General features: G+C 48.2%; 1 protein-coding gene across 4 annotated transcripts in view; it reads left to right on the plus strand.

The window, feature by feature from the left end:
* LOC142284729 (tapasin-related protein-like) overlaps positions 1 to 27,500 on the plus strand; it is a 59,995-nt gene that overhangs the window by 5,241 nt on the left and 27,254 nt on the right. For all 4 annotated transcript variants that reach the window (XM_075333218.1, XM_075333219.1, XM_075333220.1 and 1 more), the window contains exons 2-4: positions 6,591 to 6,770; positions 22,054 to 22,299; positions 24,773 to 25,114. In XM_075333218.1, the coding sequence (XP_075189333.1) occupies positions 6,591 to 6,770; positions 22,054 to 22,299; positions 24,773 to 25,114 (768 nt within the window). The remainder of the gene's footprint in view (positions 1 to 6,590; positions 6,771 to 22,053; positions 22,300 to 24,772; positions 25,115 to 27,500) is intronic.

A 27,500-nucleotide genomic window follows, 5' to 3' on the forward strand; every position in this document is an offset into this window, starting at 1 on the left:
TTGGTTTGGAAGGGGAAACAAGTGCGTGTGTACAGCTCTCTCAGACATCGATAGCACCAACGTTGGATGAAGGCAACATCATGGCTACGCCTGCACTTTCCTCACAAACCTGCATTTTTCCAGGGACACCCTACTCACCACCGTCTACACACAGCAGCCATATCTCTGTCCCTCAGATGTGGACCAATAAAAGGCCATTTCCTGCGACCTATGACAAAGCTAAGAGGTTGACTTTATCCCTCTGTAAGCTCTTGGCTTCCGAAATGCTGCCTTTCCGCCTGGTGGACACACAGGATTTTAGAGACCTTATGTCTGTCGCTGTGCCCCAGTACCAGATGCCCAGTCGCCACTACTTCTCTAAGAAAGGTGTGCCTGCGCTACACCAGCATGTCGTACACAACATCACCGCTTCCTTGAGAAACTCTGTGTGAACCGGTGCATTTCACCACCGATACTTGGACCAGTAAGCATGTACAGGGACGTTACATGTCGCTGACTGGGCACTGGGTAACTATGGTGATAGATGGTGAAGGGTCTGCTGCACAAGTCTTGCCGTCCCCACGACTTGTGTGTCAATCCTCTGTCTGTCCAAGTTCCGCCACTGCTTCTGCCTCCTCCACCTCGTCTGGGTCCTCCACCTCCGCCCCAAGCCTGCCCAGTCAGGCCACCAGCGTTCTAACTGCACAGAAGGAATCACGCATCCCTCATTACTATGCTGGCAGCAGAGCGCAACGGCATCAGGCGGTCTTTAGCTTGAAATGTCTTGGAAATAAGAGTCATACAGCGGCTGAGTTGTGGGCAGCTCTGGAGACTGAGTTTAATAAATGGTTGTCTCCACTCAACCTGCAGCCTGGTAAGGCCGTGTGCGACAATGCTGCAAACCTGGGTGCGGCCCTTCGCCTGGGCAAGGTGACACACGTGCCTTGTATGGCTCCCGTGTTGAACCTTGTTGTCCAGCAATTCTTAACACACTATCCCGGCCTAGATGGCCTTCTGAACAGGGCATGAAAACTGTCTGCTCACTTCCGCCGTTCAACCACCGCTGCTGAGCGACTTGCATCGCTCCAGAAGTCTTTCGGCCTGCCGGTTCATTGCCTGAAATGCGATGTGCCGACACGCTGGAATTCGACTCTCCACATGTTACAGCAACTGTGGCAGCACCGTCGAGCCCTGGTGCAATATGTCATGATGGGCCAACGAAATGCAGAGGTGGGGCAGATCACCCTGATGGAGTGGTCTCAGATCAAGGACCTATGCACCCTTCTGCACAGTTTCGACATGGTGACGAATATGTTTAGCGCTGACAATGCCATTATCAGCATGACAATTCCAGTCATTTACATGCTGGAGCACACGCTAAACACTATTCGGAGTCAGGGGGTGGGACAACAGGAAGGGGAGGAACTACAGGAGGATTCATATGCGCAAGACACAACAACATCACCAAGGTCTAGACGTTCATCATCACCAACGCGGCAGGCATGGGACCATGGGGGACAGGGATCAACAAGGGCGCATAGTAGCAGGCGAAATGTTGAGAAAGGTGCAGGAGAACATGAAGAAATGGAGGACGAACTGTCCATGGACATGAAAGACTCAGCGGATGAGGGAGACCTTGGTCAAATTTCTGTTGAAAGAGGTTGGGGGGAGATGTCAGAGGAAGAAAGAACGGTTAGCACCTCTATGCCACAAACACAGCGTGGACTTGGTCCGCATGGTTGCGCAAGACACATGAGCGCCTTCTTGCTGCACTACCTCCAACATGACCCTCGTATTGTCAAAATTAGAAGTGATGATGACTACTGGCTTGCCACACTATTAGATCCCCGGTACAAGTCCAAATTTTGTGACATAATTCCAGCCATAGAAAGGGACGCACGTATGCAGGAGTATCAGCAGAAGCTTTACACGCTACGACGTCGCTAATGCGAACTCATTGGGGTCACGGAATTGGTGACGCACATCCGGCCGCATTAGCGATGCCGTTGCGTGTGACACTGATGAGCGATTTTGCATCGTTGCAAAAACGTGCAAAATCGCTCATCGGTGACATGGGGGTCCATTCTCAAATATCGTTACTGCAGCAGTAATGAGGTTGTTCCTCGTTCCTGCGACAGCACACATCGCTCCGTGTGACACCGCAGGAACGAGGAAGCTCTCCTTACCTGCCTCCCGGCCGTAATGCGGAAGTAAGGAGGTGGGCGGGATGTTACATCCCGCTCAGCTCTGCCCCTCCGCTGCTATTGGGCGGCCGCTCAGTGACGTCGTTGTGACGCCGCACGGACAGCCCCCTTAGAAAGGAGGTGGTTCGCCGGTCACAGCGACGTCGCCGGACAGGTAAGTATGTGTGACGGGTCTGGGCGATGTTGTGCGGCACGGGCAGCGATTTGTCTGTGTCGCGCACCAGATGGGGGCGGGTACCCACACTAGCGATATCGGGACCGATATCGCAGTGTGTAAAGCTCGCTTTAGCTCGGCTTTTCCACCAAACAACCATGGTGCAGGGATTGAATCTCCCAGTTGTAACTTGACAAACATGGGACGGTCTTGTCATCTTCAACAGTCTACCCGTACCAGTAGCATTGTATCTGGTGCTGGTAACAGCAATTTTATTGAATCTTTTCATAATTTTTTTAGACCATCCTTTGCAAAGCCACCAGAAACAACAAGTCTGACACATAGTCAACGGCTGGAGAGGATGATACAGGAGTATCTCCAAATGAACATCGATGCCATGACTTTGCAAATGGAGCCTTGTTCATTTTGGGCTTCAAATGTTGAAAAATGGCCAGAGCTCTCCACTTACGCCTTGGAGATTTTGTCGTGTCCAGCTGCCAGCGTTGTCTCTGAACGTGTCTTCAGTGCTGCTGGGTGTGTGCTGACAGATAAGCGCACGCGTCTGTCCAGTGACAATGTGGACAGACTAACGTTCATCAAAATGAGCAAGTCATGGATCCACAAGGAATTTACTACCCCTGTGTCATCCTGGGGAGAGTAAATGCTTGTGGATTTTGAATGTGCTTGATGCAAATCTACCTGTGAAGTGTACAACTAGGGCACAAGTGCTGCCACTGAAGGGGTGGGTGTCTGTGTGGCCCAATTTTTGGAAAAAAGGGAGACTCCACTTGGAGTAACCCTTGCTTACATTGTTTTTAAAAATGATCCAAGATGAACAGATCTGGGATCAGCAAAGACTTTGCTACTTACCCCGGTGTCATCCTGGGGACGGTTAAGTATGGCGTATTTTTGAATGTGCTTGATGCAAATCTTCCTGTGAAGTGTACAACTGGGGCACAAGTGCTGCCACTGAAGGGGTGGGTGTGTGTGGGGCCCAATTTTTGGAAAAAAGGGAGACTCCGCTTGGAGTAACCCTTGCTTGCTGTGTTTTTAAAAATGAGCCAAGATGAACAAGTCATTTTTCACCAAAGACTTTGCTACCTACCCCGGTGTCATCCTGGGGACGGTTAAGGATGACGTATTTTTGAATGTGCTTGATGCAAATCTAGCTGTGAAGTGTACAACTGGGGCACAAGTGCTGCCACTGAAGGGGTGGGTGTGTGTGGGGCCCAATTTTTGGAAAAAAGGGAGACTCCGCTTGGAGTAACCCTTGCTGTGTTTTTAAAAAGGAGCCAAGATGAACAAGTCATGGTTCAGCAAAGACTTTTCTACCTACCCCGGTGTCATCCTGGGGACGGTTAAGGATGGTGTATTTTTGAATGTGCTTGATGCAAATCTACCTGTGAAGTGTACAACTGGGGCACAAGTGCTGCCACTGAAGGGGTGGGTGTGTGTGTGGCCCAATTTTTGGAAGAAAGGGAGACTCCGCTTTGAGTCACCTTGCGGTGTTTTACATGATTTTAGAACGGCATGCCATGCCTATATCTGTGTCTCATCCTCTTTTTCCTCGTAACGCTGTTTTGTTTTCGCATGAGTTTATGTCCTTGTCACTTTCCCATGTGTTTGTGTTGTGTTGTGAGTTGTTTGTCACCTTTTGGACACCTTTGAGGGTGTTTTCTAGGTGTTTTTATGTGTTTGTGATTGCCTCCCATTGTTTCCTATGCGGTTCGAGCGGTTCGCCGAACCAGTTCGCCGAACTCGAACGAGACCTCCGTTTGGCTAACCGAACTCGAGCCGAACCACGACCGGTTCGCTCATCTCTAGTCCAGACTCCATTGATCTCTGTATGTACAGGAATAGAAAATCCACATATGTGTTCAACAAATCATTTACTCAAAAAAGAGCCATCATACTGCTATATGTTCCTGCCCTAAGAGAAATCCTTCGGACCAGGGCTGCACTTTCCAATATTAATTATTACTGGCCACAAAGCACATACTGCGTACCAGGCTGTAAATATGTTTTTATTACTTCCATTCAAGTTTATATATGTACTATGTGTACAGACTATGCAGCCCATATACCGTCTATGATTTTATTGACAGTAGATTTGTTAGAATATCCCATTCATCTGGATTGGGATTTCCAGTACTGGACAATCCGTAACAGATAAAGTGACTATAATACATCTAAGGCTATGTGCCCACGGTACAATGTAACCGCGGATTTTGCCGCTGAAAACCTGTGAATTTTTCTGCATTTTCTAGATAAATCCGCAGGTTTGCGCAAGTACAGACACTCACCATGTTATCCTATGGGATTTGGGGAGTGCTGTATCAATGCTGCGGATACGTGCGGCTGCGGAAAATGCTGTGGATGTCTTGCAGCCGCACGTAACTGCATGTCAATTATTCATGCGGAAATATCTGCGCATGTCCCGCCTTTCCACTATGGAGATAGAAGGCGGGACATCCGCAGGTATTTCCGCACTTGTCCCGCAGGTTTACCTCAACAAAAATGCTCGAATCCCGCAGCAATGGTTAGCTGCAGATTCCGGGCAGCAGCTGCAGTAAACCTGCGGACATACCTGCAGCAGAATCTGCGGGTACGTTGTCCCTTGGGCACATGGCCTAATAGATAAAGTGACCATAATAAGTCCGCTCTAACAGAATACTGAAAGGCTGCAGTTGATCGGCGGCAGCGGTCAAATGAGATGATGCATTGTCACCGCCGAGAGACTAAGTACCGATAATGGAGGATCGGCGATGGTACAGAAGGTAAGTATTTGGTTCCCTAATTTTAATATGACAAAATATAATTTTAAAGGGTTTGACCAGTATTTGATAAGCCCTTTATTTATGTGTGATGCCCTGACAAAATCAGGGTGTCACAGATGACTGCACCCCTCCTCAAGTGCAGGAATCTCTCCTCCTTGGCACCACAACACCAAACCCACACCCTGGTACACAACATCAGCCAGCAAAGCCTAGTCACCCCCCATAACAATAGGGACACACCAGTGGGCGGGACCAAGCGGATGGTGACGCCCACCTAGGGGTCCTGAGGTGTGATGGGAGGGAACAAGACAGAACAGTGGAACAGTGAGAGTGGAAGCAGACAGAGAGTTCCAGACAGGGAGAGGAAGTGAGAGGAGTGACAGCAAAGTCAGGGGTTGGAGCCTCTGGACTACTGGACTACTGACTAGGTGGCAGTCGGCAGACAGGGCCACAGGCGACGGAGATCCGGTCGCGAGAGACCTTAAGCGGATCGGGGCAGGGTTGTAGCCCGCCGATACTGAGAGCGGGAATCCGTACACAGTCTGGATACCTGGACCCTAGAGCAAAGACAGCTCCAAGCACCTTTCTAACTGACCAGCCGGGGACAAGATTACAGGTCTTGTCCCACAGGAGGCCCAGATAGAGCGAGAGAGAAGCCCAACGAGGGGGATAGGGCTCCGCAATTGCCTGCTAATATCCCACAGGTCAGTTCTCGCGGGCCACAGCTCCCTACACACAGAAATCACCGGGAGTGGACTTCCCCGTTTCAAGCGGAGTAGTCAAACTAAGGACACAAACACTAAGTGCAGGAGGAAGGGACCCCTGTTTGCTGTACCACCAGGGTGTGGGACCCGAATACACCCACCGGAGGTCACCGATCACTGTCAATTTGGTTTACCATTTTGACTCTGTGTGAATTCTTCCAGAACTGAGAGTACACCAATACCACCCGGTCCAACCCTTCAGAATACGCTCCGCAGCATCCTCCCCCATACACCTGGGCCCCGGGACAACACCTCCCCTACCCGTGGAGGGGATACCATCCTGCTGCCCCGCTCCATCAGCCCCGGGCACCCCATACCAAGGCAGCGACGGTGTCACCAACTATCACTGCAATCCACGGGTGGCGTCACTGACAAACTCTCCCCTGTAAATAACCCCTTTTATATAGTTGTAAGGACGGCCGGCTGCACGAGCCTGGGTTCGGCTGCCACTCGAGCCACAGCAACAATCCCGGATCCGAGTGTTCTGAGCAACACCCCTGCGGTGGTCTGTCCCCCATCCGCAACATATGTCTTAACCTCTTCATCATTCATTGATCATCAAGCATTGATTTGCTGTTATCACAAAGTACTCTACTTTATTTCTGCTGCATTTTACTTGAGGCTCTGGTGGGGTTTTTTTCAGAGTAATTTGATTATAAATTATATAATCTGTAAAATAAAAAAAAATAAAATGTTTTTTTTTCTTTTGCAGGTACCTGGTCCATTAAAGAAACATCATTCATAAAATTGCCGTGTCTGTATGAACGTCCGTACCATCATCCGCTGAATGACCAGCCAGCTTCTCCACGTCCAGCCTGGGTGTTGCTGGGAGGTGGACAGGACATTCATGGGGAAAATTTAGATTTTGAGGGAGTTAAATTTCTTTTTAAAGGTAAGTTTACTGCCCTCTACCTACAGACGTCAACGGAGAGGTATCGGCACTTGGTCACTTCTCGATAAGAAGAAAATTAATTGTGATGATCGAGCAGTACCATGCTCGGGTGCTCATAACGGGTAGATGGATCTAACAAAATGGATCTAAGCTCTGGAAGACGGACAATGAAAAAATAAATCGACCCCAGCCCACTACCAATCCTTATTATACCACGAGCTCCAGACCCTTTATCCTAAATTACATGCGTAATATCTAGAAAATGCAAGATTTTAAATAGCTTTTCATATTCTATCTTTATTATATAATGTTCACTTACCGTATTTTTCAGACTATAAGACGCACTTTTTTCCCCCCAAATGTAGGGGTAAAGTGGGGGGTGCGTCTTATAGTCTGAATGTGGCTGCGGGGAATGAGGGTGCTGCGTGTCATTGGGGGCACGAGCAGGCTGTAGCAACGCCTGCCATGACCACGTGGGCCCACTCATTACATATGCACGCCCATCCTCCTGCCCATCATCCCTCAGTGCTGAAGCCAGTGCTGTCAAGTGGGCGGGAGGTGCGCGCATATTTAACAGCCGACCCGCATGATCACTCCTGGCAACTACAGCGTGGAGTGATCATGTGCGGCTGTATTCACTGCTCCCCGCGCATCATCATCAGCGCGAGGTGCAGTGAATATTACGGTATACTCACCGGTCACTTCCCTGCAGCATCCCGATCTCCTCCTGTTTGTGCCGGCCAGCTGATCTGTGTAGAGAGCGGTGAGGCCAGCGATGGCGTTATCGCTGTGCGCACTGCTGGTCTCCACGCAGGGCAGCTGACAGGCAGACAGGAGGACGAGCGATGTTGCAGACAAAGGTGACGGCTCCACACAGATCAGCGCTACTGCTCCACAGACGGGGAGGAGCGATGCTGCATGGAGCGAGGAAAGGTGATTATAAACGTTTTGGGGTTTTTTGTGTGACACAGGATACAGGCCATATAGCAGGATGGTGGTATATAGCAGGATGGATGGGGGTATATAGCAGGATGAGGGCATATTGTAGGATGGCAGTATATAGCAGGATGAGGGTATATAGCAGGATACCAGTATATAGCAGGATAAGGGCATATACCAGGATGAGGGACATATGTATACAAGGATGGGGATCATATTCAAGGCAGGAGGATCATTACCAGGATGGGGTACCTTAGTAGAGAATTTGAGGACATTACCCCCATAACAGTGTCAGCAGCAGATCCTCGCCCCATAACAATGTGTCATGATCAAATTTTTTGCTTAAAATTTTATTTTCCTATTTTCCTCCTCTAAAACCAGGGTGCGTCTTATGGTCCAGTGCGTCTTATAGTCCGAAAAATACGGTGTATGTCCATAGCCTATAAATATAACCGCAGAATGTAACACCTTTTGGTTACAGACAATTTTTGGATTTGCACTTTCATTTTTTTTTCCTCCCTCCTATAGCCATATCAAGTATTTTTTTTTGTAGATTTAAAGGGAACCTGTAGAGGGGATTTACCTCTATAATTTACTAACATTGCTTTATCAGCCTCCTAATAACATTTTTTAATGACCTCTGTATTATCCCTAAACATTGCTGCAGTTTGTATAGGAATGATGGTTAATCTCAATGTACAGTATGTGTACCTGGATTGGTCCAGGACCGCTGCCATCCATCCCTCTAGGTCACTAGTATCGTGTTCACAGCGGCATGATTGAACAGCTCACTTTAAAAGGAATCTCTCACCAGGGTTTTGCCACTTAATCTGAGATCAGCATAACGTAGGGGCAGAGACCCTGATTCCAGCGATGTGTCACTGGGCTGCTTAGTGTAGTTTTGATAAAACTGTTTAATCAGCATTAGAGGACTACTTAGCGTGCTGGCAGGTAGTCCAGCTTATTCATGACCTCTGTGTAACCCTGCTCCCACCACTGATTACAGTGCACACCGAAAAATGCCAATCACTGGTGTGGGCGGAGTTACAGAGCTCCATATTCAAATAGATATGCAGCAGAGATTACAGTAATTTTATCAAAATGACAGCAAACAGCTCAGTAAGTGACACATCACTAGAATCAGGGTCTCTGCCTCTACATTATGCTGCTCTCAGATAGGGAGCAAAAACCTGGTGACAGATTCCCTTTAAATTACACTTTTAATTTTAGCAAATAATATATGAAAAAAATCATAAAAATTTGAAATTGTCTGAAATGATGAGAGAAAAAAAGAATTCCACCTTTTTGTTTTTGCTAGTTCATTTTTCAGTAAAAATGATTTTGTCAGTAATGGCACCAGTGAGAGATGAGCAGATTCCTTTGCGGAAACACGGTCCAGGTCAGTGCTGTCTGATCATAGATAGGAGCTCCTCTAATTTCCTGAGATTTCGGTCTCCCAGGCTCGTCTTTCGATTTGCTGTGCTGGCACATTGTCACCTGTCCACCGCATGGATGACGTCACACCGGGCCGGCAGATCACACATCGCACCGAGGAGCCTGGTGGGTCTGGAAATGTGCACGCGGCCAGAGATCACTGAGCTGGACCAAATCGTGCCAAGATATCTGCTCATCTCATAAAGCTGTCCCAAAACCAGAGACCGTATGTCATACGTAGAGTGTGCGGGTTTGATTTTTTGCGTCAACACAGCTGTCTGAGAATTTGATTTTTGTGGGGCCAGATGAAGAATGGGACTTTTTGATCACTTTTTATTACATGTTTTGTCAGGTAAGGCAATTCTGTTTTTTTCCCATAGAGTAAAATTAATTTATATTTTGACAAATCAGACTTCTCCTGATGTGGCAATACGCTTATTTATTCTTCCTTTTTGATTAGAAAAAGAGGAGGTAATTTAAACTTTTGTGTTAGTTTTACACCTGCCACACCAGTGAGGCCTAAGTAATGACAGGTGTCATCTTCTGTGAAGTCTCTATAGATTTCAGTATTAACCAAAATGATTCTCCGGAATCCTTGGAAGGGGTGTAGTATTCATCTATAGCCAGCAGGTGGCAGCATAACACCATGTATTTTATCATTACCTTTTCCTCAATGATAGTGGGCAGCACTTAAAAAAAAAAAAAAAAAGCTTTCAATACATTAATTGATCATCGCTAACATTATTTGTGGACATTCATAAGAGAAATGTTTATCCTATAAGGGCAGCTACTCATGTTCCTATTATTATTATTATTATTATTATATTACTATTAATAATGATGCTAGAGATGAGGGAATTAATAAAATATGAATATAATTAGTTTCAAATTTCTCTCAAAATTCAGGTTGTAAAGGATCCATATTTTTGAGGATTTCCTCCGCAAATCCAGCAGAACGACAACCAGTTGGCCTCCATTCTACTGTTTTGTGACATCCGGGAAGGGGTTAAAAAGCAATAAACTGTTATGCTTACCTCTCTTCTACTCTCCCAATACCTATCCCACCATCACTTCCCACCCAGTTTTCCAGTTGGCTTCTATTCGATCTTCTCCATTCTCAGGGATTTCTGTGAGCACCGCTCCTTACTAAAGGCTGCTTTACACGCTGCGACATCGCTCAAGCGATCTCGTTGGGGTCACAGAATTTGTGACGCACATCCAGCCGCGTTAGTGATGTTGTTGCGTGTGACACCTATGAGCGATTTTGAATCGTCACAAAAATGTTCAAAATCGCTAATCGGTGACATGCCCCCCTATTCCCAATTATCATTGCTGCTGCAGGTACGATGTTGTTCCTCGGTCCTGCGGCAGCACACATCGCTACATGTGACACCGCAGGAACGAGGAACCTCACCTTACCTGCGGCCGCCGGCAATGAGGAAGGAAGGAGGTGGGTGGGATGTTACGGCCGCTCATCTCTGCCCCTCCGCTTCTATTGGGTGCCTGCTCAGTGACGTCGCTGTGATGCCGAACGAACCGCCAACTTAGAAAGGAGACGGTTCGCCGGTCACAGCGACATCGCTAGGCAGGTAAGTAGTGTGACGGGTCTGAGCGATGTTGTGCACCACGGGCAGCGATTTGCCCATGTCGCACAACCGATAGGGGCGGGTACCCACGCTAGCGATCTCGGTAACGATATCGCAGCTCGTAAAGCGGCCTTTAGTCATACTTCATCCTCTTGGGTGGGCTGCCTATTGACCAGCAATGTGCTTCACATGAAGGACGCATGACATTGACTTCATCACGTGTGTCAAACCAACATGCATGGGATCTAGGCAGTTGTCGTTTCCCGGAATATCCTATGACTGAAACAAAGAAAAAACAATTAACAGGGAACGGCTGTGGTGGCACTGGCACTGAGAAGGCCGCAGAGTGGGAGTATATTTATGTTTTTAACCCTTCTGGTAGATATGATGTTTACTAAATTAAAGAGCTATTCCCATCGCCAATGTCCTAACCCAATATGTAGTAGGTGAATTAATATTATCTAATAACTCCAATTAGAAATGTATAGTTCTCCTGATATAGCTATGTCTCTTACCTCATGTGCAGGGCATTGCAGCTTACTTATCCATGGTTACAACCACGAGTAACTAACTAACTTTTCCTATATTAGTGGTCGTAACTAGAGTTGAGCGCGGTTCGCGGTTCGAGGTTCTCCAGTTCTAGGCTCGAGTGATTTTGGGGCATGTTCTAGATCGAACTAGAACTCGAGCTTTTTGCAAAAGCTCGATAGTTCTAGAAACGTTCGAGAACGGTTCTAGCAGCAAAAAAACAGCTAATTCCTAGCTTGGTTTCCGCTGTAATAGTGTAAGTCCCTCTGTGACTCACACTATTATGACATTTCAGTGTATAGTGTGCGTGAACAGCGCCTTCAGATCACTGCTGTTTTTTTTCCTTGTCTTCCTTCCCTAAGCGCGCGCGTCTTGTGGGGCGGGCCATTATGTCAGCCAATCCCAGACACACACACAGCTAAGTGGACTTTTAGCCAGAGAAGCAACGGCATGTGTGATAGGATGTCCATGTCACATGTCCCTGCATTATAAAAACGAGTATCTGCCCGTCCGGACGCCATTATCTCTTCTGCGTCCTTGGTTTCAGATATCACTGGCGCAGCTCCGTCCTGAGTCCTATCGCTGATACAGCTGTATGCGCTCCATACACAGCGCTGGACAGCATAGGGATAGCACTTTCCATCAGTCCTTTTAAGGGCTCGTACCGGCAGGGTCAGAGCCATAGGTGACAGGTCCTGAAAACAGAGACAGCGTCTGTGTAGCTAAGGTCAGGGATTTCGTCGCTGCATTTCCCCATTAGGAGGGAATAGAAAGGCAGGCTTCCTTTCCTCTACCCAGAGCCCCACAACCCTGGCACTGTACCCTCCTGTCCTCTGCACACGCCAACTCATTATAACTAAGCCATTAAACTAGCAAACACTCAGTGTACCTAGTGGCATCCTAAACGTGGCTATTGGACTTTGCTATAGTCCCACTAGTGCAAAGATATTTGCAGCACGTGTGCCTGCATTGCACACTCAAACTCATTGCTACTTACTAAGACATTATAATACCAAAAATTGAGTAAACTTAGTGGCATACAAGAAGTGGCTGTTGGACTCCATTAGTGCCCCACTGGTGCCAAGCTATTTCTAGCACCTCTGCAGGACACCCTCCTGCTCTGTTTTTAATAAGCTATAATGATAGCAAAAAATACTGCCATTTAGTGGCATCATAGAACTGGATGTTGTATTCCATTAGTGCCCCACTGGTGCCAAGCTATTTCTAGCACCTGTGCAGGACACCCTCCTGCAGATTTTGCTACGCTAATGTTATAGCAAACTCAGGGAATTCATTGCTGCATTTGATAATTCGGAGGGATAGAAAGTGAGGCTTTCTTTAGCTTTTCCTTCTGTTCATAGACAGCATCTCCAAGTCCACACCCGAAGAGCAATTTCTCCTCCACGTTTAAGTGTGGAGAGGCAGCTAGTGCGCATGCGTGTGCCGATTTACCCCAGCTGCAGCCTAACTACAGTGTTTCGCCTAGTGAGTATGCTCAGCCTGACTATGCCATTCCTGACGCTAAGTCTTCATTTCGGGATACAGCGCATGCTCCCACACTTAGTGTGAAAAGCCTCTTTGCACAGGTACTTGCATTCCGTGCCGGGTCTAAGTCCTGTTTTGTGCCGAGACACCATGCTAAAGCTGATAGTCTTTTTTCAGAGACTCTATTTCATGCAACTGACCATGCTCAGGCACTTACTGCATCAGAAACTAGGTCCGGTAATGAACTCTTTGGCCCTGCCCCTGATGTGGGGGGGCCCATATAGACCACAGGGCATCAGGTGTCCTGACGATGTGGCCAGGCCACTCCCAAATGGCTTGCAGAGGCCCGCCCCTAAGACTTGTCACCTCATTATTGATGGTCAGACGATGACTGGTGAGGTGTTTGTGTCGTGGCAGCCATGAGGTCATTATTGAAGTTGCGGTTCCAAATAGGACGCTAGTTATGCCACTCATGACGTGTCACTCTGCTTTTGTCTCCAGGAAATGCATTGTGGTCCACCCTGGTTTGGGGCGGACCCAGGTTATCAAACGGGCTGGAGCCAACAAGGAGGTGCGCAGTCTTCTATTATGCTCCGAAAGAGCACACCTCCATGTGTTGAACCCATTGCGGCTTTAGGCCAGAGGTAGGCAGGGATAGGGCGTCGATGCAGGCCGCCACCACAGTTGGTAACGCAGAACGGTTAAGACCAGCTCCTGTCCTACAAGTCCTGCTTGTGCAGCCCAGTGGCATTAACAGGCCTGCTGCTGCTGATGCGCCTGCTGTCCACAGGTGTGGCCCCAATGCACTCGGTCAGCGTACTGAATGGCCCCTGTGATGTTAACAGAGAGTTCCTGGGCTGGGTGGGCGTGTGGACCCTGTGACGCTAACAGGGCTCCCAGTCTCAAGATCCGAGTGGCGTCTAACTCGGTTCAGGCAACTATTAGTTTCATAGCCACACAGCTCTGTATCCTCCACCTAACCTTCCATTTGCCAACCTCTTCTTTTCCATCTGGGAGCACGGTGGACACTGACTGCTGATGGGGATATATACCTTTCTCTTTCTTTTCTTATTCATTTTCGTTATATAGCGGTAACATAGTATATACCACATTATCCAGATCTGCCAGTCCCACCGTAACAGATGGTGTTTCTTCATCAAATGTTACGTTTGCTTAACCACCAAACCCACGGCCAAAAACTTTTTTTCCCTTTCCAACACACCTGTTCCCCTTTCCACCAGCATTTGTCCTTTTTCAACTCATTTGGTATATGACCAAAAGTGCAACTCTGCAGGGACACTGTAGTGGGTGGGCCTACCCCCTACTAGTAACAGCATAGTTTACCCGGAATTGTAATTATTAAAAATGTTGATTTTTATTATTGTATGTTGTGTTAGGGCACCCCCTAGTGGCCGGGTGGGACGGCTGTTGCCACCGGGGAAGGAGGAGTCAGCTGAATGTCTAGGGAAGGGCTGTGTGTGTGCAAGGTAGTCGGATCCGGGACAGCAGTGTGTGACCATCAGTGGCAGTGTGTCTGAGCGGAACATCAGGGGACGCCGGAGTAACGGAGGAGTACGCAACCTCAAGGTCTAATTCCGCTGGTGTGGGTCCGGTGTGTGCTTGACCTAGGAGTGGGAGCCCGGAGAAGTGGAGTACCCAGGGCATATCCCCACTAGAGGGCGCGTTTGGACAGGTTGTCCCCAGCTCCACAGGAATTGCCGTGCTGTCCGGATTGTATCTGTGAAAAATAAATGTTATCTTTTATTGGCATCAACTTCTGCCTGAGGACTGTTTGTGCACCTTTTGCTGAAGATACTGACACACATTGTCCCACCAAGTCAGTCCCCAACATTGAAGGAGTGGTGGAGCCAGGGTTGTGCCTTGAATTCACTGAGGTCACGACTACACAGCCAGAGGCCTCCCTGTCACAAATCTTCATGTGGCGTAGTCGGCAGGATTCGAGTCCCCTGCCAGGGACCCAAGAAACTGGAGATCAGGTCGTGCCTGGGACACAGGATCCCGACTACGAGGGAAGATTTCCAGTCCCCTGGTGGGAAGAGAACACAGTGCCCGTAGCGTTGGACCGGGTACAAGATGGCGGCAAGAGGGCCGTTATCTGTGAAGTGGAAGAAAAGGCGCGAAAAGTTGGCGCCGAAAGAAGAGCCTGGGGCTGGCCGGTACCAAGGAAGAGGTACAGAGTACTCCGCCCAAAGAGGGGAGGCGCCAGTTCCAGGGCATTGAAGAAAAGATACGAAGTGGGCGGTATTCGGAAGAAAAAGAAGTACCGCCGCGGAGGAGTCAAGAGGATGTATGAGGCTGGGGGAGGATTCTGTTTAAGAGCGGGAAACGAAGGTCCGCCTCCTCTTCCCTCAGTCTCAACTTTGACACAGTCGCCATTGGTCATACAGCCAACAGAGACAGATATGGAGAGGACGGGACAACCGGAAGAGCTCGCCACCACCATGGCTCTGGTCAGTCTAGGCCGTGGGCGGCCTAAGTTTGCGGCTGCAAGTGAAGCCTCCCTTGTGGACCTGCCGATTGGACCGGGAGGTTCCACGCGGCCCGAAAAAGTGTCATGGAAGACAACGTGGGATGCAAAGACCGGAGGCACGATCACGGAGGTCCGGGCAACGTATGCCACGCGCCCCCCTTGGGAGACCCTACAGCCGGGCGCCGTCGCTGCCGCACCAACTGCCTCATATGGAGTGCCGGCCGAAGAGCTAGCTGAGCAGCCGGAGGAGGATCACCTGGGCTTTGTGTGGGATCCGGTCATCGTCCCTTCCCCTGTGCAGCACCCCAGAGCTCCATCCCCGGTACCCGACCCTGTCAGAGAACGCTTGATGGCTGAAACCGTCGTCCGGGAAATGCTGTCCGGTCCCGGCGGCGAGGAGCTGGCCCTGCAGTTCACCACCGGAGTGGTGGTTAAATTTAACCAGCAGGAGGGATACGGGTTCATCCGAGAAGTAGAGACCGGGGACGACTATTTCTATAATAGAGTCCATCTGGATGTGGAGGGGCTGCCCAAGCGACTCCATACACTTTGGCCGGGCGAGAAAGTCCAATTCTTGCCGGACGCAGGAAGTCGCGGCCTGTTTGCCGTTGCCGTCAATCGGATGCCGACCGCCCGGGAAGCGGCCCAGTGGCAGGACGAGCTGGAGTGGGAGGAGCAACAGAAGCGGCGCCGGAGCCATCCAAGACCGGTCCCGTCCGCGCCCTCTCATTCCCGGCGCACCTTGTCTGCTGCCCCGGAAGCATCATCTGGCCCGACCGCTGACCCGGAGAAGGTTCCCCCAGTGGTAACCGTGAGTCAACATGTGACCAATAAACCGGTCATCGTTCTGGACGCGCCGCCACCCGCGCCACCACCATCCCGGGTAGCGACGCCATCACCCCCGCCAGGAGCTGAAGCAGCTGCGTCAGCGGAGCCACCCTTTGCCCCCGTGTCCTTCCGGAGGATCCGCCGCAAGCCGGGGCAGTCTCTGGGAGCCTATATACAGGCACAGGCAGAGGAGTGGAAGCGGTCCTGGCCTCCAGAGTAAACCTCTTCAGTCCACCTGTTTGAAGTCCGGTAGTGTTGTTTAACCGGCAGAAGTTTTTGTTACAAGTTCTTATATCTGTTGCGTCTCCGGGCGCCACCTAAGACCGGGAGCGCTGCTGAGCCTCCGGGCGCCACCTAAGACCGGGAGCGCTGCTGAGCCTCCGGGCGCCACCTAAGACCGGGAGCGCTGCTGAGCCTCCGGGCGCCATCTAAGACCGGGAGCGCTGTTGAGCCTCCGGGCGCCATCTAAGAGACCGGGAGCACTGCCGAGCCGTCGCGCCCTGGACTGGCGTCTCTTTTGTGGACGGGCCGCAGGTGATGGACTGGACTGAGTTTATCGCCATGATGTTTATGTGTTTGCAGTTAAATGTTTTAAACAGAGCCTTGCCGGGAGGCTCGGATTTTAAGAGGGGAGGCATGTAGTGGGTGGGCCTACCCCCTACTAGTAACAGCATAGTTTACCCGGCATTGTAATTATTAAAAATGTTGATTGTTATTATTGTATGTTGTGTTAGGGCACCCCCTAGTGGCCGAGTGGGACGGCTGTTGCCACCGGGGAAGGAGGAGTCGGCTGAATGTCTAGGGAAGGGCTGTGTGTGTGCAAGGTAGTCGGATCCGGGACAGCAGTGTGTGACCATCAGTGGCAGTGTGTCTGAGCGGAACATCAGGGGACGCCGGAGTAACGGAGGAGTACGCAACCTCAAGGTCTAATTCCGCTGGTGTGGGTCCGGTGTGTGCTTGACCTAGGAGTGGGAGCCCGGAGAAGTGGAGTACCCAGGGCATATCCCCACTAGAGGGCGCGTTTGGACAGGTTGTCCCCAGCTCCACAGGAATTGCCGTGCTGTCCGGATTGTATCTGTGAAAAATAAATGTTATCTTTTATTGGCATCAACTTCTGCCTGAGGACTGTTTGTGCACCTTTTGCTGAAGATACTGACACACATTGTCCCAGCAAGTCAGTCCCCAACATTGAAGGAGTGGTGGAGCCAGGGTTGTGCCTTGAATTCACTGAGGTCACGACTACACAGCCAGAGGCCTCCCTGTCACAAATCTTCAACACCGTACTCAATGCCATCGCAGCACAGCAGCCAGCCCTCGGTCCCTCAGATGTGGACAAGTAAAAGACCATTTCCTCCTATCCATGACAAAGCGTTGAGATTCACTCTGTGCAGCACTGGTGTTTAGTGGAAAAGCAGATCTAAGATTGCGTACCACCTTCTGCAGATACTCCTGTATACGTGCGTCCCTTTCTATGGCAGGAATTATTTAGCCAAATTCTGTCTTGTACCGGGGATCTAACAGTGTGGCAACCCAGTAGTTAGCATTACTTCGAATTCGTACAATCCGAGGGTCATGTTGTAGGTAGTGCAGCAAGAAGGCGCTCATGTGTCTTGTGCATCCAGGAGGGCCAAGTCCTTGGTTTGTTGGTGGCAGAGAGGTGAGAATCGTGCCTCCTTCCTCTGCCCTCTCCCCCCAACCTCGCACAACCAAAATGTGAGCAAGCGGTCACTCATCTGCTGAGTCTTCCATGCCCATCGCAAGTTCGTCCTCCATTTCTTCATGGGCTCCTGCACCTTCCTCAACAATTTTTGCTGATACTATGCGCCCTTGTTAATCCCTATCCCCCACCATGACTGCCGCCTAGGTGCCGCTCAACGTATGGAGCTTGTACATCTTATTATCCCTTCTGCATATGACTCCTCCTGTACTTCCTCCCCTTCCTCTTGGACCAACACCTGACTCCGAATAATGCTTACAGTGTGCTCCATCTTGTAGATGACCAGAATTGTCACGCTGAGAATGGCATCGCCAGTGCTAAACATCTTCGTCGACATTTGTAAACTGTGTAGAAGGGTGCATAGGTCCTTGATCTGACACCACTCCAGCAGCGTGATCTGCACCACCTCTGGATCAAGGTAGCCCAGGGTATACGTCATACCGTATTTCAGCAGGGCTCTGCGGTGCTGCCACAGACGCTGCAAAATGTGCAGATTCCAATTCCTGCGTGTCGGAACATCGCATTTCCGGCGTTTAACCGCCAGATCCTAAGACTTCAGGAGCGATGAAAGTTGTTGAGCTGCTGGGTGCGAAGGATGAAAGTGAGCACATAGCAGCGTGCCCGCTGTACAAGGCCATGTAGGCCGGGATGGTATTTTAAAAATTGCTGGAGAATCATATTCAACACGTGAGCCATACAAGGCACGTGTGTCACATTGCCCTGACGAAGGGCCGCAGACAGGTTTGCATCATTGCCGCACACGGCTGTTAAGTCACCAACGTAGTCCACTCAATCAATTTGTACTGCAGTCGCCAGGTGACAACGTGTTCCTTTCGTGCATAGTGCTGATGATGGGAAAGGAGTCGATGCCTGCGGCGCAGGTGGACGCAGGTTATGGTCACCCACTGGGTTGCGTTACCTTGACAGATACAGAACCACAGGCTGAATGTAGGTGGTGGGTATCTCACAGATGAAGTACCATCATTCAGCTACAACCAATGGGAAGACACCACACCCTTTTTTAGGCCCCTCCTGTCTGCAGACCACTGCCAGACAAAGCTATGAACCTCTTGTTACTGTTACCCCCAGTTCAGTTTTATGAGTTTGTGTGCTTGTTACCTGACTACTTTTCCTGCTTGCTGTTTATGTACCTCGTTGGCCGATCTGCATTTCACCTCTGCTTGTTTTCTGATTAAGTCCTGGCCATCCCATTCTGTTCCTCTTCCTCAATTAATGTTTTTGACCCTGCATGACTACTATTCTCTGGAACTGCAGCCTTCCACAGGTATTGATCAACTTGGGCCCTGTGTAATTCCAAATCACTGTATAGGGGTTAAAGGGTTTCAGGGTTCTGGGTGTCCAGCTTGGTGAGTGGCTTGCCTCTAGCCTATCCTTTACAGCCCATCTGAGTGTGTCGATCCAGGCAGGCGTTACACCGTGCCCTCTGCAGAAGGCCATGTAGGCCGGGATAGTGTTTTAAAAATTGCTGGACAACCAGGTTCAACACGTGAGCCATACAAGGCACGTGTGTCACATTGCCCTGAAGAAGGGTCGCAGACTGGTTTGCATCATTGTCGCACCCGACCTTCCCTGACTGCTGGTTGAGTGGAGACAACCATTGATGAAACTCGGTCTCACTCTCCAGAGCTAACCGTCCACAATTCCTCAGCGGTGTCTCACATTTCCCCTACATTTCAAAGTAAACATTTGACCGCCTGATGGCCTTGAGCTCTGCTGCCAGCATAGTAAGGAGGTGTGTGGGATTCCTTGGGCGCAGTTACAAGGAAGGGTGGCCTGACCACACAGGGTTTGGGCCGAGGTGGAGGACCCACACGAGGTTGAGGAGGCAGAAGCAGTGGAGGAACTTGTACATACAGAGGAAGGATTGACACACAAGTCGTGGGGACGGCAAGACTTGTACAGCAAACCCTTCTCCATCTCTCACCATAGTTACCCAGTGCCCAGTCAGCAACATGTAACTCCCCTGTCCATGCTTACTGGTCCAAGTATCTGTGTTGAAATGCACCCTGTCACACACAGAGTTTCTCAAGGAATTGGTGAGGTTGTGTGCGACCTACTGTGGTAGCGCAGGCACGCCTTTCTTGGAGAAGGAGTGACGACTGTCCATCGGCTCTTGGGGCACTGCAATGGGCATAAGGTCTCGAAAATCCTCGGTCTCAAAAGGGTGTAAAGGCAGCCTTTCTGTTGCCAACAAGTTGCAGATGATGAAACTCAACCTCTTAGGCATGTCATGCCCTTCGAAAATCATGTAAAACACAGCGAGGGGACTCCAACCACAGTCTCCCTCGTTGCCACTAATTGGGCCACACACACCACTTGACTGGCATCAGTTGATCCCCCTTTTCAAAATGAAAAAGATGCTTTGCACGAAGCACTTTCAAAAATACGTGTGCCTTTCGCGTCCCCTGGCTGACCCAGGGGAAGAAAAGTCCTCTGAGAGCCATGACTTGTTCATCTTGGTTCTTTTAGAAACACAGCGAGGGGACTCCAACCACAGTCTCCCTCGTTGCCACTAATTGGGCCACACACACCACTTGACTGGCATCAGTTGACCCCCCTTTTCAAAATGAAACAGATGCTTTGCATGAAGCACTCGCAAAAATACGCGTGCCTTTCCCGTCCCCTGGATGACCCAGGGGAAGAAAAGTCCTCTGAGAGCCATGACTTGTTCATTTTGGTTCTTTTAGAAACACAGCGAGGGGACTCCAACCACAGTCTCCCTCGTTGCCACTAATTGGGCCACACACACCACTTGACTGGCATCAGTTGATCCCCCTTTTCAAAATGAAAAAGATGCTTTGCACGAAGCACTTTCAAAAATACGTGTGCCTTTCGCGTCCCCTGGCTGACCCAGGGGAAGAAAAGTCCTCTGAGAGCCATGACTTGTTCATCTTGGTTCTTTTAGAAACACAGCGAGGGGACTCCAACCACAGTCTCCCTCGTTGCCACTAATTGGGCCACACACACCACTTGACTGGCATCAGTTGACCCCCCTTTTCAAAATGAAACAGATGCTTTGCATGAAGCACTCGCAAAAATACGCGTGCCTTTCCCGTCCCCTGGATGACCCAGGGGAAGAAAAGTCCTCTGAGAGCCATGACTTGTTCATTTTGGTTCTTTTAGAAACACAGCGAGGGGACTCCAACCACAGTCTCCCTCGTTGCCACTAATTGGGCCACACACACCACTTGACTGGCATCAGTTGACCCCCCTTTTCAAAATGAAACAGATGCTTTGCATGAAGCACTCTCAAAAATACGCGTGCCTTTCCTGTCCCCTGGCTGACCCAGGGTAAGAAAAGTCCTCTGAGAGCCATGTCCACATTGTCAGTGGACAGACACGTGTGCTTATCTGCCAGCAGACCCCCAGCAGCACTGAAGACATGTTCCGAGAGAACGCTGGCTGCAGGACATGACAAGACCCCCAAGGCGTACGTGGCGAGCTCAGGCAATTTATCCAGATTGGAAGCCTAAAATGAGCAGGGCTCAAGTTGCACAATAATGTAATCGATGTTTCCTTGCATATGCTCATATATCTGTGTGTCCTCCTCTTTTTCATTGTCCAGCTCTTTTGTTTTCGCATGAGTATATGTCCTTGTCACTTTCCCATGTGTTTGTGTTGTGTTGTGAGTTGTTTGTCACCTTTTGGACACCTTTGAGGGTGTTTTCTAGGTGTTTTTATGTGTTTGTGAATGCCTGCCATAGTTTCCTATGCGGTTCGAGTTCGGTTCGTCGAACGTTCGACGAACCGAACTCGAACGGGACCTCCGTTCGGCGAACCGACCTCAAGCCGAACCAGGACCGGTTCGCTCATCTCTAGTCGTAACCATGGATACCTCAGCTACTGCAATGCCCTGCACATGAGGTAAGAGGCAAGGCTATATCAGAAGAACTATATTACATTTCTAATTGAAGGTATTTCCTAATATTATTATTATTATTTATTACACCTACTTTATATTGGGATAGGATCATGAAGATGGGAATACCCATTTAATCTGATGCAGACTATAATCCTTCTGCCCAAATCGAATTTTCAGATTTGCTGAACTCTAATAATAACTTTTATTTTTCTCTTCTGTTTAAGAACCACAAATAACACAAGCATTGCCCATCAGTCGTAGTACAAAGTGGGAGCGGCTCCTGCCCATAAGAGTGTGCGGTCTACAAGATTTGTGCTGATTTATCTTTGCACTATGGTCGGTTTATTTTTCGGTCTGATTTAGTATACCGTTTTTTTTTTTTCTTTTTCCAGATTCTCCAGTAAATCTGATGCCGTTTTTGAAGGATGGTTTAGAAGACGTGAAATGTGACATTGCTCCATATTTCACAGCCAACACCCAGATTTTATGGCCCGGTGTTATAAATCCAGACAATGCAGTTGATTCCTGGTATATCTATAGGGTTCAGCACAATGGTGGCAAATTTCATACTGCAACGTTTTTCACAAAACTGCCTGAGACGCCAGAGAAGGACGAAGAGGACAGACATCTTGTGTTGGGTAAGTGCAGGCGTTAAATAATAGGACAGGGACTTCTACCAGCAGTGCGGGGAAAGTCCTAGACATTGCACTACTATGGTATTGTTTTCTGGCCGCCCCTCAATCAGACATGGCCGTACAAACAAGAAAGTTGTCTAAAGCTGGCACTATGAGGTTGGCCGATCACTTTGCATAGGGGCACACATACAGTACTATGCCTTGCAGCACATGTCTGGGTAGGGGCGATTAGACATATAGCTTTCCATATGCCTGATCTTTTATTCCTGCAGGAGATAAGACCAGGTGCCAGATATTTTACAGCAGCTTAGTAGTCTCTCCCTATTGAATGATGTAGGTGACAAGATGGCAGCAATCAGTCTAGTACTGCAGACATTCAAAGTGACTACGAAAAGCCACCCTACACAAATAGCGTAGAGCACCGTGCCTGCTATTCCTATAGCTTAGTGCAGGCCCCATCATGTTGGCGATTGCTACATGTGAAGTAAGTGTATACCTTAGGGACTTACAGCTCCCATTGAACTCACTAATAAATCTGTATATAATAAACACCCAATATTTCCCTAATGGGGGCTGCAGGTAGCCAAAATGATCATTTAGGGCCGTTTCATACATCCGGCGCACTCCAGTACAGTGTAATACAGTATAATGGCATCGCGCCAACCTCCAGTCACATGCTCTCATGTGACCGGAGCATGTGACCGGAGCTTGCCGCGATGCCATTGTACAGTATTAAGACTGTACTTGAGTATGCCGAATCCGGCGAAATGCCGAATGTGTGAAACGACCCTTAGCCACTTAAGGAATGGGCAATTTTTATTATTATTGTTATTATATATATATATATATATATATATATATATATATATAAAATATTTTTTTTTTTAGCTTTTTTCCCCCCATAATCCAGGAGCCACAACTTTTATTTATTTTTCTGTCATCATAGCAGTGTGGACATTGTTTATTTTTCCCAGAAATTACATTCTTTAATTTAATTGACACCAGTCATTTTATTACATAATGTACTAAAAAATGGGGAAAAAATCCAAGTAGGGAGAAATAGTTGAAAAAAAAATGCTTTTTTGTGTGTGTGTGCGGGGGGGGGGAGGGAGGGCAATTGTATGGCATGCAATGCACCCAAAAAATTGATTTGCCAACGTGAATTCTTTAGCAGAGTATGATTATGATGATACCATATAAGATTCATTTTATTTATTCTTTATTTCTTTTTTTTTTTTTAGTGGTTATAGTGGATCTGTCACCAGGTTTTTGTTCCTTCATCTGAGAGCAGCATAACGTAGGGGCAGAGACCCTGATTCCAGCGATGTTTCACTTACTGAGTTACTTGCCATAATTTGATAAAATCATTATTTTATCTGCTTGCTGCAGGTTTACCAGTTCTCTGAATGTGGTGCTCTATTACTCCGCCCCCTCCTGTGATTGACAGTTTTCTACACCTGTACTGTGTACACAGAAAACTGTTAGTGGTGAGGTGGAGTCATACAGAGTTCATGAATATGGAGAACTACCTGGCAGCAGGTTTTTAGTAGACCACTAATGACAATCTCTTGCTGATAAAACAATGATTGTAGCAAAACTTTACTAAGCAGCCTTTTTTTCACTTTTTATTGTATTTTTTTTGCAGAGGTGCAGTCAATAAAAAATATAAAATCCGACATTTTTCTTTAATTTTTTTATGTGAGCATTCACTTATATGATGAATATTTTTAAATGTTATTACTTTGGGCAATCACACACACTTCAATAGCAAGTATGTTTATTTTTGATGTTTTGATTTTTTCATTTGCTGAAAATGGGGTGATATAAACTTTCATATTTTTCTCCCTGAGCCCTCTCCATTTAGTGCTGGTGCGTGTACAACCACAGTTGACAAGGGGTTAAAGGGAATCTGTCACCAGGTTTTTTTCTACCGTTTCTGAGAGCAACATAATGCAGAGACCCCGATTCCAGCGATGTGTCACTTACTGAGCGGTTTGCTGTCATTTTGATAAAATCAATGTTTTCTCTGCTGCAGATCTAGCAGTTATACAGAGCTCATGAATATGTTGGACTACCTGCAGCACGCCAAGTAGTCCCCAAATGATAATCTCCTGCTGATTAAACTGTGATTTTATCAAAACTACACTAAGCAGTTCAGCAAGTGACCCATCGCTGGAATCAGCGTCTCTGCCCCTACGTATGCTGCTTTCAGATTAGGAGGTAAAAGCCTGGTGACACATTCCCTTCAAGTCTATGGGGGTGTAAAAATTGTATATTAGGAAGTTTTTCAGCAGAATGTGAACCATTTCTACTAAATAGAATAAAATGTGGATTTTCACTTTTCTGTGAATAGCTGGAGACAGATTGCGTGATATGATGGACGATGATCTGAGAAGTCCTATAAATAAAATATTCATTGTCCATAGTAAATGCTGTAATGATATTTCTGTCTCCTTTATCACATTTTTGTTTGCAGCTACTTTCATGATAAGTACCAAAACCCCAAATATCTACGCGACACTAGCGGACAGCGCGCTCCTGGATTGTGCCTTCGCGGTGGATCACCGGGCTGAAGTCTTGGTGACTTGGAGTTATCTAGGTCGGGGAAGTCTAGAAGTAAAATTACTTTCTTATAATGGAGTCACAAAAAAGCTGGAACATAAGAGGAAAGACGTTTATATGCAGGAGGAAGAGTTACAGAACGGACGCGCCTCGCTAATTGTTAATAATCTGGCGCTAACAAGTGAAGGACTTTACACCTGCTCCGTATCTGTAGCTTCTCTCTTCGCAGAGCAGCAGATCCGTCTACAAATCAGAGGTCTGTGCTTTGTGCTTTTCTCATCGGCTTTAGATAGAATTATAATAATGTGTGAAATGCAACTATATAAATATTATTATTGCTGGTATTTAAAGCACCACACCGATGTTTTGATTTTTTTTCACTGCTGGAGTGCCACTTTGAATCTAAGCCCCCTGCCGCCTGTCATATATTCATCTTCCGGCGGCTCCACCGTTTATAGATGCTGCTCCAATCCCTCGGTGCCATCTTGTAACTGTAACTTCTGATTGGCTGGAAGTCAGAGGTTATTTTACTCTTAATGCAAGTCTATTAGAGTCAGGACAAGGCTCTCATAGAGTTGTATTGAGTTTTCATCTCCGGCTCCATCAAACATTGGAGTTGGTGGCAGGTTACAAATCACAGGAGACCAACCGAAGAGGTGCTAGCCACAGATGAAGCCGCTAGAAGGTAAATATATGTAAAAGGTCAGGGGACTTAAGCGGGCTTTACACGCTGCGACATCGTTAGCCGATGCTAGCGATTTCGAGCGTGATAGTCCCTGCCCCCATCGTACGGCCGATATGTCGTGATCGCTGCCGTAGCTAACATTATTGCTACCGCAGCATCACACGCACATACCTGCTCTGCGACGTCGCTGTGACCGGCGAACCGCCTCCTTTCTAAGGGGGGCGGTTCGTTCAGTGTCACAGCGACGTCACTAAGCGGCCGCCCAATCAAAGTGGAGGGGCGGAGAAGAGCGGGACGAACATCCCGCCCACCTCCTTCCTTTCTCATTGCTGGCGGGACTCAGGTAAGGAGAGGTTCCTCGTTCCTGCGGCGTCACACATAGCGATGTGTGCTGCCGCAGGAACGAGGTACAACATCGTTACTGCAGCAACAACGATAGTTGGGAATAGGGGGGGCATGTCACCCATTAGCGATTTTGAACGTTTTTGCAACGATTCAAAATCGCTAATAGGTGTCACATGCAATGACATCGCTAAAGCGGCCGGATGTGCGTCACAAATTCCGTGACCCCAACGAGATCGCTTTAGCGATCTCGTAGCATGTAAAGCAGCCTTTAGATTTAAAGCAACAGTCCTACAGTGCAATAACAAAAACCCTGAAATGATGCCTTAAGGCTAAAATACATAGAGAATTGGAAGATTTCCAGCGATAAAATGTTATTTTGATTTATTTCCCTAACATCACGTATAAACAATTCATGGAATTTGGTTAAATGGCTTTGTCTTAATTTTGTGTAAATCTCCAAATTTCACTTCATAGAATTAAAGCTTATTTAATGCAACTTAACTCCTGTATTTTTTAACTAGAAATGTAATTTGTATATATTCTGTTATAGTGTTATTTATCCTATGTTGAAGCCTTCGTGGAGAAAATAGATGCTGATCTGTTCTGTACCAAGTGCATAGAGCCGTACTCCTTATTTAGATTATTAATCTCCCACATACAAGTGCAGGAGGAGCAGTGTGTGCACTCTAAGGCCCCCTTCACACGTCCGTGTCTCCGGTACGTGTTTGGTCCGTTTCCTCATGTGCCGGAGACACGGGCACACGTAGACCCATTAAAATCAATGGGTCTGCACTCACGTGTGTGTTCTGCCATGGAACGTGTGTCCATGTGAAGCATACGTGTGCCCGTGTGCTCCACACGTAGACATGTCCGTTTTTCTCTGGCATCACGGGTGTCACATGGAACGCAAATGGCCATATGGAGGTGTTCCGTGTGACACGCACCGGAGAAAACACACGTGTCTGAGAAAAAAATAAAAACCTTTACTCACCTTCTCCAGTTCTGCTGTCTCTGCCGCTGCTGTCACTTGCTTCCGACCGCCGCTCATTATGTTCATTGCATATTCACTTCACTGCGGCCGGAAGCAGCAGCAGCGGGGAGTCAGCAGGACCGGAGACCGAAGATCAGCACCATGGACCGCAACGTCAGGGACAGGTGAGCAGAAAGTTACCATTCTCCGTGTGTTTTCATGAATAACACACAGAGAACACACGTGTGCCATAAACACGGCTCACGGAGGGCAATACGCACCTTTGACACGTCCGTGAAAAACGTGCATGATTTTCACGGATGTGTGAAAGAGGCCTAAGGCGGTATCATTGAACTAGTGAGGATCCTGGTGAGCTTGTAGGGAAAGCAGTCGGGCAGTCTGTGGTCCAGTGACAAGAAGGATTGTCGTGTGTTCTCTCCTATACTAGGGTGTGTTGTGAAAAACAGATTCTTGTCGGTGAAAGCACAGTGCAGACCCAGTTTCGGACCTCCCCTCACTGTGACTGCTATATATGAGAGACTGCACATACTATGAAGGCTCAACCCCCTCCCTACACACTATGAAGACTCTGTTCTTCCTCACACTCAGAATTGGAACTTCTGTACTCCAGATATGGAATAA

This window comes from Anomaloglossus baeobatrachus, chromosome 2 (assembly GCF_048569485.1).
Source record: "Anomaloglossus baeobatrachus isolate aAnoBae1 chromosome 2, aAnoBae1.hap1, whole genome shotgun sequence".
Taxonomy (NCBI): Eukaryota; Metazoa; Chordata; class Amphibia; order Anura; family Aromobatidae; genus Anomaloglossus; species Anomaloglossus baeobatrachus.